The sequence below is a fragment of the Conger conger genome, chromosome 7, assembly GCF_963514075.1.
Source record: "Conger conger chromosome 7, fConCon1.1, whole genome shotgun sequence".
NCBI classification, from domain to species: domain Eukaryota; kingdom Metazoa; phylum Chordata; class Actinopteri; order Anguilliformes; family Congridae; genus Conger; species Conger conger.
In genome coordinates, this window is record NC_083766.1 from 19390467 (window position 1) to 19408548 (window position 18082).

An 18082-nucleotide genomic window follows, 5' to 3' on the forward strand; every position below is an offset into this window, starting at 1 on the left:
TAATTTAGGGTAATGTATTGGAGAGGACACAACTGACATGGTGCCAGGTACAGACTGATGTGGACTTGTTACATAAATGACTTTGTTACACAAACACAAAATGTAGAAAACAAATGACAAAGAATTGTTCACAGTTCTGTATGTACACTGACAAAACTAGAATTTTACTGTAGTCTGTTTTCCAACAAGAATTGGAATTAAAGCAGTTTCATTATTTTTATTATTTTCAAAATGCACTGACTGATCTACAAGCTAAAAATCAGAAAACACAGTTATGATAAAAGCACTATGTTGTGATGAAAGAAGAATCAGTTTAAAAGCCCACAGGATTATAGGATATGCATTTTGTGTGCTCCCCTGCCCCTTTCAAGGGGCAATCCAAAACTGACTTAGATCACTCCTCAACGGCCATCTTAAGCAGGTGCTCTTTGTTGATCTTAAAGAGCCGCCAGCCCTCCTGTAGTGAGAGGTCAGACGCGCCGCGCCGCTTGTAGAACTCGATGGATTTCTTGTTCCCTTCGGCCACGATGAAGTGCATGCTGCTGCAGCGCGTCTTCACCGCTGTCTGGAACACCAGCCACGAAGAAGGTGAACTGTAATCCTCTCCCTCTCTATACGTTATATATCTATACACTCACAGAGCACTTTATTAGGAACATTTAAACTTTATTTTTACTTATTCATGCAATTGTTAATGAGAGAGGTCAGAGGAGAAGGGCCAGACTGGTCAAAGTTGACAGGAAGGTGACAGTAACAGAAATAACCACACATTACAACAGTGGTATGCAGAAGAGCATCTCTGAACACACAACGCATCATAAGTCTAAATGGATAGGCTACAGCAGTAGAAGTCTAAAAAATGAGTCTAATAAATACGAATAAAGTGCTCACTGAGTGTATATATACTGTACAATGTATGAACAGCTCCAGTATTATTGGCACACTTGATAAATATGCAAAAATATTGTAAACTTAAAAAGATGATAGTTATTGAGATAAGCTTTATTTTCCAACATGTGTCAAGTACTGTGCTTTATTAATGATTCAGTGGAATCAACCAAAGTCTCACACTTATTGGCACCCCTTTGTGCAAACACCACTGGCAAAGATGACAGCCATGAGTCTTCTATAATTTGCACACACCACCAGAACCACCAAAAGAACGTTTTTGAATGAGCAGTGTTTGGAATAGTAGAACTGAAATATTTGTGCTTACCTGACTTAGATTCTTCAGAATTTCAGACCCAATTCCAAAGCCTACAGTTTAAAGAAAGTCAACATTACACCATTTTCAACAATGTACATTTTCTAGGCACTATAATAGGGCCCTGCTTTTTATGAAGTCCAATTTTGTAGCCTACTGTTTGTTGGAAATGTACTATAGGCCTAGTATTATTAAGTACATAACACAGATCATACAATGAGACCAGTCATGAAGAGTTGGTGTTAACTAACAAATTGTAAACTAAATACATGAGACCTATAACAGGCTATAATTGATCTTTGGAAATAAATCCATCAGTGAACAAGCTTATGTTCCAAAATCTACTAGAAGCAGCGTACAGACATTTGTACTTCAAACAAGTATGGCCTTAGCTCTGATACATAGGACTTTGAATAGTTGAAGACCGCCATGTTCAACATGTACCTCTGTACTCCTTCATCACATAGAAGTCCTCCAAGTACAGCAGCTTTCCAATCCAGGGGTCATAGGTGAAGTAGTACATGGCAAAACCAATCACAGCATACCCTGGAAATCATAGCCACAGTCAAGATTTAAGATCAAGCCAAACAAATCTGGCCAAGTACCGTACAGGATGTCAGCAAATATGTGAATTCAGGGAGCAGGATGTGGTTGGTGAGATGTCAATCTGACAGGGATTACAGATTATTGAAATATTAACTCCTAGCATAATATTTTTAATCAATTGTGGTATGGTGTATGAACTTAATAAAGAATATACAATAACAACTTAGTCTGCAATCAGTAATACAAAATATAAATAAATACAGGAAAACTACAAATATTAATTTCGAATGGAAATTAATACATTTATATCAATATTATAAAATGTATTTATTAAATAAATAACATTATTATTATTATTTTGTATCCCTGCCAGAAAATGTCATATAGGCCATGTCATATGTCATATGTTTGAGTTTGAGGCAGTACAACTTCAAACGTCATGTTAATGTACAGCACTCTTTCAAGTTCAATACCTCAGGAAGATTGGATCACATCAATCAATCTGAATGATGCCTTTTTCCATGTAGGCATCTATTCCCTTTACACAAAATTCCTTCACTTTGCTACAAACACACAGTTATGCACTTCGGTCTCTCCCTGAGCCAACGGGTGCCCGTGTAGAGGCAGGTCTGGCTCTGTTCATTCTGATTTATATCGACGATTGACTAATCATCGTCAGCTCAAAGGTCAGAGTTGTGCAAGACACCCAGTGTGTTCCATCACACCTGTTGTCTCTTGGTTTCAGAGTAAACCTTGCAAAAAGCAACCTAAATCCCAGAATGTAACTTTCTTGGGACTGGATATAAACTTAAACTGTTTTGATTCAAGCTCGCCTATCAGTGGACCACATTCTATCCCTCTGAATATGTCTCTTGCAGTTCAAACCTTGCTCAAGAGTACAGTATCGCACATTTCTCAGACTACTGGGCTTGATGGCATCAGCCTCACAAGACTTTTACTCTCAGGGAACCCAGCTTTGGATCATTCTCATGAGGAAGGTTGTGACGACAGACCCATCCCTGTCTGGGTGGGGGGCTACTCAGGATGGACACATTGTGAATGGGACTATTCAGCTATTACTAGCATTGCACATGCTATTAATAACTTTTAAAGAGCTGCATCCAATGAATAAGTTCTTTGCAAATTGGCAAAACTTTTGGAGATGTCTTTTTTTATATTTACTCAAAACAGTGGAAAATCCATAGTTCTCAGCTGATGGGTCCTTGAGGCAAATTTACTCTGTATGTAAAGCGGGATCTTGTGATATTACTTACTGATCCCAACATCAACTCCATTTGTAAATTCAGTTGATCGCTATTGCACCACCATGTGGCCAATGGGCACCAAATTTCATGAATAGTGGTGTGGATGGTGCCATCTACAAGTATGCCAATTTACATGTAAATCAACCAGGTAAAAGGCAGAAATTGACATGAAAGAAAATCTACAAATTCAAGATGGCGGTGACCAAAATTAACGTTTTACATTTTAGTCATTTGGCAGTCGCTTTTAATCCAAAGCGACTTACAAGTGCATAGGTTCTTCCACAAGTTAAAGCATCACATCCATAACTAGTAAAATACACAAAGTGTTGTTCTAAACATATAGTCATCATAGTTAGACTAGAGGGATAGGGATATCAGAAAGGGAGGCGGGGAAAATCAGGAGGTAGGACTAAGGTACAGTTTGAAAAGGTGTGTTTTTAGTCTGCGTCAAAATAGGGGGAGGGATTCTGCTGTCCCGACAGTGGTAGGCAAGTCATTCCACCACTGAGGAACCAGAATGGAAAACAGGCGTGAACATGCAGCTCGACCACCAGGTGCTCTTAGTGAGGGAACCATAAGGCGACCAGAGCTGGCAGACCAGAGTGGTCTAGCTGGGGAGTAGGGAGTGATTAAGGATTGTATGTAAGGTGGGGCAGTCCCCTTAGCAGCCTGAAATGCCAACACTAGGGCCTTGAATCGAATGCTGCGGCAATAGGAAGCCAGTGGAGGCCAATGAGGAGCGGGGTGACATGAGCCGACCTGGACTGACTGGTGATCAGGCGGGCTGCAGCATTCTGGACCAGCTGGAGGGGCTTGATGGCGCAAGCTGGGAGACCGGCTAGGAGGGAATTGCAGTAATCCAGGCGGGAAATGACAAGCGCCTGGACTAGGAGCTGCGTGGCTTTCTCTGTTAGGAGATGGCGTATATTGTAGAGGAAGAACCTGCAGGTTCTGGCAGTGGAGGATACTTGTGGAGCCAGGGTGAGGCAGTTATCAAGAGTCACCCCAAGATTCTTTGCCGTATGAGAGGAGGAAACTAAGTCCTCAACAGTCAGTGAGAGACCATACCATTCATGACCATACCATTCATGCATGCTTGGAATAACCATTGTCACCCAAAAAAAAAACCATAAAACGGACAATGTTCAGCTTTTGATTATAGCCTGTCTTTAACAGAGAACAAAACACAGGAGGCGGAGGGTGAGGAGGTTATGCCCTTCAACTTTCATATTTTCATTTCAGTGTTAATGGCAAAATGATGCCCTCTGTAATCAAGCATGCTACCTTCAAAAAATGGGGTCACAGTTTTTCCTGTCAGTATCAGAGACACAGTTGCACCTATGTACTTCCCCCGACCAGTGAGTCAGTGCAGTGGGGTTATTATTTGTGTCTCTGCTTCTTTGGACCTTACCTGCCATGAAAATGTTTGTGATACGCTATTATGGATATTTCCCCACTCACCCATGGACACACCAAGGGGCATTTACACAGCCAAGCTAGAGAGATTGCAGATTGGGGATGAATTACAGTGTTTCATATCACAAATGATGTTATGTGAGAGAACCAGTGTGTGAGTGAATGGTGTGTGTGCCCTGTGATGGATTGGCGACCTGTCCAGGGTGTATTCCTGCCTTTCGCCCAATGAATGCTGGGATAGGCTCCAGCCCCCTGGACCCTGTTCAGGATAAGTGGGTTAGGATAATGAATGAATGAATAATCTAAATGTCCAACCAATGTATTTTGGTGCCTGAAGTACATAATGCTATAGTAACTATTTTGTATTCATACATATACAAATACAAATATATATATATATATATATATATATATATATATATATATATATATATATATATATATATAGCCTTTACAAAGCCTGCCAGTAACAACATTTGTTGACAGCACATAGGCTTGTTGTGAGACATTCATTATAGCCCAGCTTAGATGAATATTAACTTTTGCTTGGCCTGCAGCCAAGACACTCTATGCACTTCAGCGGTGAGATAATAGAAACCGTTTTCCGGCCTGAGTTTAAAAACAAAACTCGTATGTTCACTGTAATCGCCCTCTGAAAGACCGCCTACCCTCTGCGCTCCGCTGGTCCCTCGGCACTTCCGCGATGACGCAGTGGTAGAACGGGTGATCTCCGAATCCGTCCTCGAGCAGATCTGTAATTAAAGTGAAGTTAGTTGACTAAAACGACAGCGCTGCTAACGCAGGAGTTGTAGATGCGTTATAGATGCACGAATTCAACAGAGAGCATTCTACTGTAGCTACCTTTCTCAGTCAGCATAACCTGATCTTCCATAGCTTCATATTTAGCCAGTTCCTGAAAAATTTAAGTGAAAAATAAAATGTTTACCTTGAGCATGCGAAAGCACATTTAATACTGTGTTCTCGTTATAGGCTATGAAGTTTACGGATAATCAAAACACAATGATTTCCTTCGTCCAAGAGTTATTTACCTTTATGAGTCGCAGTAAGTCAGGCACGTCCTTGGGTTCGGCATCCCGTAATATAAAACTGGCCATTTTCTTCTTTTACTTTTTTTCCCTTTTCTTACGAGTCCTCTATATGTGAAAAGAAGCAAAACGTGTTTCTTCATTCGATTCCCAAGAGTCTGCCTTCCGCAGTTAGTCTGGGATCCCGACAGTTCTATGAAGAGATCACATTCAGGTTGTAGCTCAAAGCGTCCGCTATACTGAAGTGCTTTGTTTCCCTTCTATTTAATGTACGGGTTCATGGGGGCTGGGAGTTTGGTGCGGCCCGCTGTCCAATCAAAAAGAAGATAAGCGGGTCAGAGAATTATGTCAGCTGTGAATCAGAGTTTATTATTATGCGAAATGGGTGGTCGAAAAACAATACAAACACTGTAAAAACTGAAATGCGGGTCTTGCTTTATATGCGAATGCAACACATTAAACTAATAGTGGAATTTCAACGTTTTAAGATGCCATTTTAGTCGGGGCTTTGAGTTCAAAATCAAGTCTTCGGTGTTGATCATGAAAACATATTTTTCCTTCTTGCATATTCCGTTACAATTTCAGATTCAGTCTCATTATACCCGTAATTTAATTTCATTTTGTGTGAGATCAAATACATTTTGCCATCACAATTTCATTTCATTTTAAGCATAAGATTAGCACTGCCATGGTTTTTTAAAATTCATTAATTTTTTTACAATATTTGCATATTTGCATATGGGATTGAACGACTGATACATTATTGTATTGTATCAATAATGATCCCATGTGCAAATATTGTAAAAAAAAAAAGAAAAGAATATACAGTCTATAGTTCCCACCGAGGTACTAGGCTGTTGGCAAGAGCCGGTAGTGGACAATCTACAGCTAACCTGCTAAAATAAAAATCTCTGCAATGCATTCTTTTATGTATGCATTTTTAATATAATGTTAATGAAGCAAAGTTAATTTTGTATATAGAAACTTATAGGCCCAATCCCATTTCTAATTTTTACACCCACCCCTTGCCTCTCGGAACAGAGTTACAAGGACGAGTGGTTGAAATCTTCCCCTTTAAAATGGGACAACCCTTCGAGGCCCTTATACGTCATCAGTAGTCGTCGATGGCGTTTATGTATGCCACTGTACTCTTATACACTCTATGACGTATACAGACGCGACGAGTTTGTTGCCGAACATAATCGCACAATGCCGTTCCCAGATAGCAAGTGACTCCGGCTGACTTCGGGGCAGATCCGACCCGGAGTCGCTTGCTGTCTGGGATTGCTTGCAATTACTATAAATTATAAGAGTGACAATAACAGGTATGTAAATTTCGTTGGGCATGACAGGACAGGTTAATCATATTGAATATAGGCAGTTCAATGTTCAAGTGTTTTCCTGCTTTTGCCTCCCTACTATGGCAAAAATGGTAGGCTATTATCACAATGCCATTTACCTTTTATCTGATGGAGATGAAAAAGCACGGACGCTCGTGATTCGTTCACAACTAATCCATCTCATTTATATTATTACATTATTGGCATTTGGCAGACACTCTTATCCAGAGTGGCGTACAGTTGATTAGACTAAGCAGGACACAATCCTCATGCAGGGTTAAGGGCCTTGCTCAAGGGCCCAACGGCTGTGCGGATCTTATTGTGGCTACACCGGGATTAGAACCACTGACCTTGGGTGTCACAGCCATTTACCTTAACCACTACACTACAGGCCGCCCGCTATCAATCGATCAAACAACTAATCAAATAATTAAAAAAAGAACACTGCTTCATTACCAGACCACTTCATGACAGAATAACAGAACTAGTATGACGTATTTTCCTGTGGACTATTCAACTCTAATTGTACATCAGTGAGTGTAGGGAACCATGGAAATAATGCATTTATTTTTTTAGGCTATTCATTGTATGGGGTCTATGGTAGCAGTGTTCCTAAACCAGAAAGACTGCACACTTCAATATTTGTTTATTTATCGAAAGTCATATCGTAATCGCAATATTCAACAACGTTATCGCACATTTTCCTCATACTGTGCAGCCCTAATATACACTCAGTGATCACTTTATTAGGTAGACCTGTACACCAGCATAATAATAATAATAATAATAATAATAATAATACATTTTATTTGAATTGGCGCCTTTCTAGACACTCAAGGTCACCTTACATTGTGCAAAATACAAAATAAACATGGTAAAAACATGATACAAAATATCCAATTAAAAACCATCAACAAAAAAGAAAACATGATACAATATATCCAATTAAAAATAATTTACAATGAACATACAATTCATATGAAACAAACAGACAGTAGACAGAGATAGACACAAGAACATGTAAAGGGAAGGAAAAAGTCAGGGGTATGCAAGAGTAAACGGATGAGTTTTGAGAAGTTTTTTGAAAGATGACAGTGACTCTGTATGGCGGATGTGTATGGGTAGAGTTCCAGAGCCTGGGTGCTGTAGAGCTGAATGCTCGAGCACCCATAGTAGAGTCGGGTGGTGGGGATAGACAGGAGGCCAGCTGAGGAGGAGCGGAGAGTGTGAGTTGGGGTGTAGTCGTGTAGAAGGTCAGAGAGATAGGGGGGTGCAAGGGTGTTCAAAGCCTTGTATGCGAGTAGGAGGATCTTGAAATCAATGAACTGTTGAACTGGTAACCAGTGTAGCTGAGTGAGGATGGGTGTGATGTGGTCATGAGATTTTGTGCAGGTGAGGATTCAGGCAGCAGAATTTTGTATAATTTGAAGTTTGTCGGTGAGTTTGGTGGGGAGTCCTGAGAGGATGCTGTTGCAGTAATCCAGCCGGGAGGTGACAAAGGCATGGATTAGAGTTTCAGCACTGGTGTAGGAGAGTGAGGGGCGGAGTGGGGAGATATTGCGTAGGTGAAAAAAGGCAGTCCTTGAGATGTTTTTTATGTGGGGACCAAAGGATAAAGTGTTGTCCAGGATGATGCCAAGGCTTTTGACTGGGTGTTTTGGACAATGTGGATTTTGAACCAATGAGCATGATTTAAGTTTTATTGCCGTTGAGTTGAAGGAGGTTTGTAGTCATCCAGGTTTTAATGTCATGAAGACAGCTGAGGAGGGATGGGGGGGGGGGGGGGGGGGCGGCAATGGGACAGAGGGCCTGGTTGAGATATAGAGTTGCGTATCATCTGAATAACAGTGAAAGTTGATGTGATGATAATGCATGATACGGCAAGGGTAAATGGAGGAGGTAAATGATGAACAATAATGGACCAAGCACTGACCCCTGAGGGACACCATGGGTAACTGCAGCTGACCTGGACCTATGGTGTTTTAGCTTGACAAACTGTTGTCTCCCCGTCAGGTAGGATGTTAGCCAGGCTAGCACAGTACCGGTGACCCCCAGGGTTGCTAGGCGCTCCAGAAGGAGTGGGTGGGAGATGGTGTCAAAAGCAGCGCTGAGATCGAGGAGAATGAGGATGGTGAGAAGTCCAGAGTCTGCAGCACGGAGGAGGTCGTTTGTTATCTTGACAAGGGTTGGAAGCCAGGCCGGAAGCCAGATTGGAAGGGTTGAAGGAGGTTATTTGAATCCAGGTGAGTTTGAAGTTGGGCTGCCACAACACGTTCAAGTACTTTTGACACAAATGGAAGGTTGGAAATGGGACGGAAATTGTTTAGATTTCCACACCAGATTTTTTGGGTATTGGTGTAATAACAGCCAATTTCAGTGAGGGAGGAACAGAGCCAGAAACCAGGGATGAGTTTATAATCTGTGTGAGCAGTGGGGAGAGGGCAGGGAGTGCAGCTTTAACCAGAGTGGTAGGCAGAGGGTCTAACTGGCAGGTGGAGGACTTGGCTGTGGTAATCATTTTGGTTATAGTCTCCTCAGTGACTGGAGTGAAGGTGGAGACGGCTTTGATATGGGGGGTCCATGGGGGTGGACATCCAGGAGTGCAGGGCAGTGGGTGGGGGTGACAGGCACAGCTGTTTATGGATGTCATCAATTTTAGTTTGAAAGAAGCTCAGGAATTTATTGCACAGGTCAGTGGAGGTGTTGTCAGGGGAGTAATCAGGTGGTTTAAGGAGGTGTTTCACTGTAGAGAAGAGGGTTTTGGAATTGGCTCTCACTGTTGATGATATTGGAGTAGTAGGAGCTTTTGGCCGCTGTGAGGGCATTTCTGTAGAAGTTAATATGGTCAGAGTAGGCTTGGAAGTGGACGGTTAAACCAATGCAAGTATTTAATCAGCCAATAATGTGGCAACAACTAAATGCACACAAGCACACACACATTATCTAGAGGTTCAGCTGTTTTTCAGACAAAATGTCAGAATGGAGAAGAAATGTGATCTGAGTGACTTTGACCATGGGATGATTGTCAGTGCCAGACAGCGTGGTTTGAGTATCTCAGAAACTGCTGATCTCCTGGGATATTTTTACACACAACAGTCTCTAGAGTTTGCAGAGAATGGTGCGAAAAACAAAACATCCAGTGAGCAGCAGTTCTGCAGGTAAAAATGCCTCATTAATGAAAGGGGTCAGAGGAGAAGGGCCAGACTGTTCAAAGCTGACAGGAAGGTGACAGTAACACAAATAACCACACATTACAACACTGGTGGGCAGGAGAGCATCTCTGAACACACAACACATCAAACCTCAAAATGGATAGGCTACAGCAGCAGAAGGCCAATAAGCCTAAAAAATACCTCACTAAAAAGTGCTCACTGACGTGTGTACATATTAGAAGCGCTAGTGTAGTTTCAGAAAACCGCTATGCAATTTCCTCTGATGCATTTAATAAAAATAAAAAATAAAAATAAAAAGTCAGATGACAAATTAACAAAATTATGTTTTTATTTTCAGCTGATGCTAAATGAGACACGAGAGCAGACAGTTTGAACAAGATTAAACGAGCCTGATGATATTCAGGGTTTAAGTCCGTTTGTCGAAATATTTCAGTTTGCCAGAAGGGTCAGGGATTATCTGTGAAGGAAGGCATTGAAATTAGAAAAAGTTGTACACTTGAAGACAATTGCCTGATAACCGTAGAAACATAAAAATTCAGTTGACTGAATCACATGAAGCCAAAAAAAAAAAAAAAAACTTCCACCTTTTTCAATAATATGCAGCATTATAATAACATGGCATAATGTTTATATTTTACTTCTTATACAAAGGCAAACCAATACAGAGCTACTGTACTCCTGTGTTATTTTAGTATTCACACTTTATATAGTGAGAGTCAGAATCAGAACTCACCGTATCACTCCCTGGTTTCCAGCCTGCTGGACAAACTGCAACCAAACAGAAAATCATTAACATAATGGCAAATGCAGGGAGTGTGCCATTGACACACAAACACATCAATCATTAATGTACCACACAGCAAACAGATTCCTGGTTGAGAGATTAACAGCAATTTGAACAAAAATCACCGTTTAATGAGCACATATACAGGAGTGCCCATGCAGCACAACAGACAATTTTAAATTAGGGTGAAAAGGTGGGACATTTAACTTCACATTCTATTTTTTAATTCCTGTATTTATTCATTTATTCATTATAATGTTTCTCACACCACTGCCAGAGACACGTTTACAGGGGCAGCTCACTCAAAATTAAGGTTACCCAGAGTACCACAAATTCATCCAGAGATGTGAAAAATGTTCTAGATTTGATTACTTTTTTAGATTATATAATGGACTGGCGAAGCACACTAGTATTCTGAGGCAAAGTGTCAATTGCTTTGATCAGTGTTTTATAGTCAGCCATTTGCTGTGCTTGGTTTGCATATCGAAACAAAGTAAAAATTTAGTCAGCTTGCAATGTCGGTCAACAAAGACATGGACACTTTATTGGTATGCTTTGGTGTAAAATTCTGCTTGCATGGACACATTTGGCGAGTTCCGGCAGTAGAAGAAGTTCCCACCGCTTCTCTGTGTATGCTCTGTGTAAAAGTTATTTATATGATATATTGATCAGATCTAGGCATATGCTCATTTGGGGTACAGTCACCCTTTAAGTAACATATGCAACATTAAATAACCTGTTAAGCACAAGTTCATCTGTTTATAGTATAGTTCATAGTGTCAGCAGATGAGGGCTCGCACATGACTGCCTAGCTACCTCTTGTTGTATCCTGACTTTGGGGGGAAGGTACTAAGACCAAATTTGCCACTCCTTGTGGATTTATTTAGCAGTAATGTGTTCAAGCCCTGGGTTTGGATTTTACCTTCCCCATGTTTGTCGGTATACTGGAAGGCCTGCACCAGCCGCAGCGTCTCATCCACTGACCGGCCCACAGGGAGGTCGTTCATCGTGATCTGTCGAAGGACTCCCTTGTCATCGATGATGAAGAGACCCCTGAGAATTAAAAAAATAATAAACAACGTAAGAAACACAAAACCTGGCTAATCCGATACAATCTGAGCTACCATACAAGGGTAATCTTGGGTTAAGGGTTAACCACCAATATATCATGACAAATGTACTCGCATAACTTCAGGCTATATTGATTTAAGTATCAACGGAATAACGCAAATCTGTTATTCCAATACATTTGGTTTGATAAATCAAAGAATGATCCTTTCCACCACAAGCTAAGTATAAATAGTATTCATACCATCTACAAATTTCTACAAACAGTGGAGCTTCTCCACAACATATTTTGTGAAAAAAATAATAATAATAATCAGAGCAGTAAAAAGTGACACTTACTGAAAAGGACTGGTCATGGTCTATGTGCTATGTAACCTCCCTTCTTAAAAACATCCCCTAAACTGATAAATTTACACATCTAAATTTGTAACTGATCACCTGTAAAACTGCTTATGATTGTTTCCATACCTGAGAGTGTGGCCTTGGTCCTCCAGGAACACCCCATAGTCCTTTGCAATTTGATGTGTAAGGTCAGACAGCAGTGGGATCTTCATGGTACCAAGCCCGCCCTGTTTCCTTGGTGTGTTGATCCTGTCAACACAGAACCCGTCATACTGTTGACACAGCAAATACGCCTTAGCATAGTCTACATCAGGGCACAAACATTTCAGCAGCACAGTCAGTCTTACCAGGCCAAGTGGGTGAACTGGGAGTCCACCGAGCATGCCACAACATCAGCGTTGATGGCATGGAACTCGTGCACGCGGTCACTAAATGCAATGATCTCTGTGGGGCAAACAAAAGTGCTGCAACAAACAGGAAACGAACACCATGAAAAAAGGAAGGACAGCAGTTACTTTCAGGGAAAATATTTTTTCACCCACATGTCCCATCTACAAGGCTCTTTATAGCAATGATGAAAAAGGTGCAACCACTTTGTCCCAGAGATAAATCTGACAATTTTTTCAGTCAGGTTTCTCTCTAAACTGTCCACAGGTTATAATTTTGTAAAGTATGTTTATTTTTACAAATGTAATTCATAGAGCTAGTAATTACAAGCAGGGCTAGCTCAGATACAGATACTTACAAATCCAGCGGGTAGAAGAAGAATACAAGGTATTTTCCTGTGTAGTCAGACAGTTTCAGCTCTTTGAACTCCCCATTGATGACAGCAGTGCCCTCCCAGTGGGGTGCAGGCTTTGAGACTGCATAGAAAAACAACACTGGTAAGACTTCCTGTCTCCACCTATATCATCCTGTTGCAGGACTGCAATGTCTGCAGTTCCAGATGAGCAGCCATTCTCAGTTTCAGACCACAAATGCGCAGTTTCAGTCAAAAGCAGAAGGTTGTGAGGTGTTTATTGTGACTGGCTGGACAGATTGCTGAAAAGGAATTTGACAAATGTTGAATGTTCTGAGCCATCTAAACTTGCTTTTTTCTCATCAAGCAAGTCATCCATATTTTTGTTACTGCCATCTGGTGGTCTGTGAGGTAATGCATCTTGTATGTTTTTCTTATAAGTATCAAAAGGTACAAAAACCTTCAAATTAAAACTAGAATTTTGTCATGTCACATGTACTCTTCCATTGAACTGCATCCACACTTAGAAAGTAAGAACAGTATCAGTGACAAAGTCACAATTAGCTCAAGCTAAATACATATAAAATCAGCCACTGCCTCTTAAGTCACCTGTAAATTTGCAGGACAGGATACCAACTCAGTTATATTGTGGTGAGATTCTCTTGAGATTGGGGCACCATCACAGATGAGAGGAAAGAAGAGGAGAACCCAGTCCTGGAATTGCAATTACTTGTGGACAAGGCCGAAGAGACACTGGAGCTTAGCCCAGAGGAGCACACTCCTTCTGCCCACTATGTGTAAGCAGTGTGAGAGGTGTAAAATGTGGTTCAGCTGGTGGAATTTGCTAGTAGTGCCATTTCAGATGTATGCATATTATTGTACACCTTCCAAAATTGATCAAGGATCAATAGTTATGGGACGTGTCCACAGAAATAATGTTGAAACCTCAGATTAGTTGTGGGCAATACATTCAACTTGAAAAGATCAACATTAAAAAATATTCAACTTATTTTCATACATGTGCTCAATATTCTTGGCTTTTGGTGGTCTTTTTGCTGGAGATGGAGGGGCTAGACTCAACGGAAGACTGAGCTGTGAAGAAGTGAGCAAAACTGAATTTTTCATGCCACACAGCTGGGTGCATGAGCTTATGGTAGAGTGGATTACGAGCAATATGGAGGTAAAGCGGGATGTTTCAGAAAAGATACTTCCGGTATACTGCTCCTTATTAAATAGAGCAGTGAAAGCTATAAGCAAACTGAAGAAAAACATTTTATTTATACCATTTAGACAATGTGGTCTAGCTAGGTAATGTAACTTTAATGTTAGCGGTCAGCACCCCCCTAACCATGTAGCTAGTGAACGTGAGCTAGCGAACATCAGTAACATGAATAACCAGTGAAAACTAGCTAGCTAGCGTTATTGGAAACCCTAATACTTTAACATTACCACCAAAACTAGCTAGCTAACTAGTTTTACAACAGGAAAAGTCGGATTTAACGTTTCATGTTTGTAAAGTTATCATCCCAGTGTCTATACGGCCGCCGATGAGTGTCTGGTGCATATTAGCTAACATTAGCTGCCAACAACATTTGTGAAGGACATGAGCAATACAATCAGAAGTTCTGATTTTGTTTTACCCCCCATGTCTCTGACACTCAAACGTATGTCAGACATCTCTGTGTCAGCTGTTGTTGACTGTGCCAAGCTGCCAAACTGAGACTGTAAACAAACTGTAGGATCTGGGTTATCCTCCCTTTTAAGAACCGGAAAAAGCCCAACGAACCAGTCTGATAACATTTGGCATTGCAGTCCAAAACACCACGCGATTTTGGCATCGTTAATTAGCTAACTGTTTCTACACAGCTCTAGTTAAGTCAACCTTTGTTTACAAACATTCTGATTTGCCGAAGTCCTGATGTCAAAACCACACCCCCGGAGTCATAAAGAAATGTCCCCATTCCAAAATCCCATTTAATTATTTAAATCACTTAATATAAGTGAAATATAAGTGAAACTGAAACTGTGTTTCAAAAATAAAAAATGAGTCAAAAATAAAAAATGAGAAAAATGAATTAAAAATACAAATCGCCTACAATGGCCCAATGACTACTTATCCCACTACAATATGCCAGGCACTATTTCCTCTGTATTGTATCTGTGACGTTATGTGCATCACGCTGCATCTCCAGAGCCAATATTTGCATTGGGAACAGTGATTTCCTGGCAGGTAGTGTAGTGTTTTTTAAGGCTTGATATGGGTACCACCACAGAATTTTCTTTTTTTCCAAAACTCTTAAAATGTAAAATTTAAGTTAACCGGCATGATTTTAACTTCATTACAAATAGGATACATATGTGTAATTAAGCAATGTATGTAGCATGAGATGTCAAGTGCAATTGGGGAAAAAATCCCCCATAGGCACAAATGTTTTGGTCCATGCCATGAGACCGGCCAGCCGAGGATAGATAATGTCATATTTGTTGTTGTGTTTGGTACACAAATCTGATCATGTGCTTGTAACTACAATATAATTTTTTTTAAGCCAGATAGCAAGTGACTCCAGACTGCATGTGTGCTGGTACAGGCTGACTTTGGGCCAGAATCGGGGAAGATCCAGCCCAGATCCCTTGCTGTCTGGGAAGTAATGAAAAGCTGAATGTCGATCATTTGCTGATGATACAGAGCCTTGTCATTTTGTGGTTGCAGAATGATTTAAAGGTACAATAGATCATTTCAGACTGCTAACGGTCAAGAGAGGAATAGCAGCAACAAACACCTTCAAGCCACAACACTGTTAATCCCTCCCCCTTCTCTGGAAACACGTTGACATTGAAATGCCATTGGCTGCGGCAATTACAACTAACGAGCTTGAATTATTGTACAGTTATACAATGTCTTGATACAGAGTGTCGGCCAGTCAACTGTATATATTGAAACTCAAATTTAAGGACTATAAGCACAGGTAGAGGGTGAGTCAATATGTATGTGAGCCTTTTTCAATGATTGGAAGGTATTTACAATGGTCTTAACAATGTCTCAACACAAAGATCTTACCTATTGTACCTTTAATGCTTCATTTGCTTGTATGAAGTTGTCGCTGCTGCAGTCTATGATGAATTGCGTTAGCCTAGCATTTAGCAGTATACCGGAAATGCAGTTCAGCGAGACATCCACTTTACTTTCCCATTTAGCTGACTCGTTCATAGAAAGCTCACGGAGGCTTAAAGACACGAAACGCGTATCCGTATGTTAAGTAATTAAAATGTTGTTTAAAAGTATATCTACAATACAATATCGCTAATACTGTGTATCTGCACCTGTTGGCAAGCTGTTTCATAGTTCTTTGCAAACTCCGCTGCTGTTTTCAACCGCTATTATTGTAACGGAAATAAGAAGCGTAAGGTTAATCGCAAGGGATTGTGGGATATAGCTACTACCCGGCGAAGGATGCATCGATGCTCCCTTCAATCGGAAGGCATCAATTTTTGTACACTTTGGAATAGGACGGCACTCGCTGCCTTCCTGCCTCAGAACGCTGCCCAAGAAGGAACCATTTTTGCGGCTTGAGCACAGCCAATGTCTGAAAGTGTTTCAGTCTAAGAAGTAAAATACAATTTATTACATTTATGGTTACATAAATATGTTTATAATAATAAATTTTGTTTTACAAAAGAAAAAAAGTGAATTTTGTGAGCGGAGAAGCACGTGTATTCCGTATTGATTTGTATTTATTTTTGCGGGATGAATGAACGGTTGTACCTAGCTAGCCACGTTTTTAAAATAATGTGGCCTAGTCACGAACCAATTATTGGTTTTATGCGACAATATAGCAAATACGCGTAATTAATTTCATAAAACAGAAGTTCTCCAATTTCCAAAATAAAATAGTTCCACACTCAGATTGTGTAGCCTTGCTCAACAAGCCACCGCTGGCGCGCCGAAGCAAACATTGTTGCCATTTTTATCATGACGTGTCCCAAAATTATTGATATCCGAGCGTTAGCTAGCTAGCTTGGAATCTAGTTAGCTGGCAAATCGTCACTTTAATGCTTTCTGCAATTTTAATCAGAATACAGTTCATGACGATAGAAAGGTATATTTCTGGTTAAAAATGGCAAGCTGTTATTCGACAGTGATTAAAATAGTAAATGTTTCCGACCATATGAACTTGATAAAAGCAACTTCATGCTAGCGCTCGATTGTTAACTTTCCTGCTACAGTACGTCATCTTGCTAGGAATTTATAATGCTAATGCATATTTTCTTTATACGCAGCCAACAGGACTAACTGAATAATTAAATCATATTATAATCCAATTTACACCCATTTTATGTTACAAGCTTCAAAACCGAGACAAAATGTTTATTGTCATCTAGATAAGCATATTGCTACACCATAACTGAAATCTTTGCATCAGTTCAAGTTGTGGACTTATTTAGACGTGGGACTTATTAACTGGCGACAAATTAAAACTGAAAAATTCGTTCGGTTAGAACATTTAATTTGCTGTTAACTAACAACTTGCGTGGATGTGTCGTCCTTTTATTGTAATGGTGTGTCAATACAAGAGCCAACTTACTCTTTGCCTTGCTGAGGTGCAGAGAGTGATCGGATACCGGAACGCGGAAAGCCTCCCCGGGGTACACATGTCCTCCCGCGTAGTTATAGCATTCTTGGTCCTTTTTTCCATTTGGCCCATCTTGCACTCCCGTCACGAAATGCATGAGGTGACAAAGAGCTAAAAAACCGCTAAAGATTGCAGCTAACATCTTCATGTACTGTCGGCCGTCCATTTCGTTGCGTTGCGATCTGCACGTCTCTTTCTGCAAACTACTGAGGGAAAAGCTACTTATGGTTGCCAAGAGGCAGTAAAAATCCCTCCCATTGGTGAGCTAAAACATCTCTGTTCACACCAAGGTTAACATAAAACGATTTACAGCATTAAGACAGCGTTGATGGTGTGTGTTACTAAATAAAATATATGAATAATAATAATAATAATAATAATAATAATAATAATAATAATAACAATGATGATATGATGTGAAAATATGGTATAAAGAGTAGGCTAGAGTATGAAACATAAAGCCTAAAGGTTGCAGGTGATCATACAAGTGTGAATTATTATTCATAGTTTAGCATACTGGGCCAAATT

The 18082-nt window shown here is 40.4% G+C and overlaps 2 protein-coding genes across 2 annotated transcripts; both read right to left on the reverse strand.

Moving 5' to 3' along the window:
* LOC133133635 (diamine acetyltransferase 1-like) lies at positions 1-5729 on the reverse strand. Its single transcript, XM_061249743.1, has 6 exons — positions 5481-5729; positions 5293-5344; positions 5100-5183; positions 1649-1750; positions 1217-1257; positions 1-565 (listed from the first exon to the last, which is right to left on the reverse strand). Exons 1-6 carry the CDS (start codon positions 5544-5546, stop codon positions 395-397), a joined length of 516 nt encoding a protein of 171 aa, XP_061105727.1. The 5' UTR covers positions 5547-5729; the 3' UTR covers positions 1-394.
* A 4571-nt stretch (positions 5730-10300) lies between these two features.
* prdx4 (peroxiredoxin 4) lies at positions 10301-17788 on the reverse strand. The gene is made up of 7 exons (XM_061250527.1): positions 17507-17788; positions 12930-13047; positions 12532-12648; positions 12311-12433; positions 11697-11827; positions 10724-10758; positions 10301-10447 (listed from the first exon to the last, which is right to left on the reverse strand). Exons 1-7 carry the CDS (start codon positions 17718-17720, stop codon positions 10397-10399), a joined length of 789 nt encoding a protein of 262 aa, XP_061106511.1. The 5' UTR covers positions 17721-17788; the 3' UTR covers positions 10301-10396.
* Positions 17789-18082: the final 294 nt, after the last annotated feature.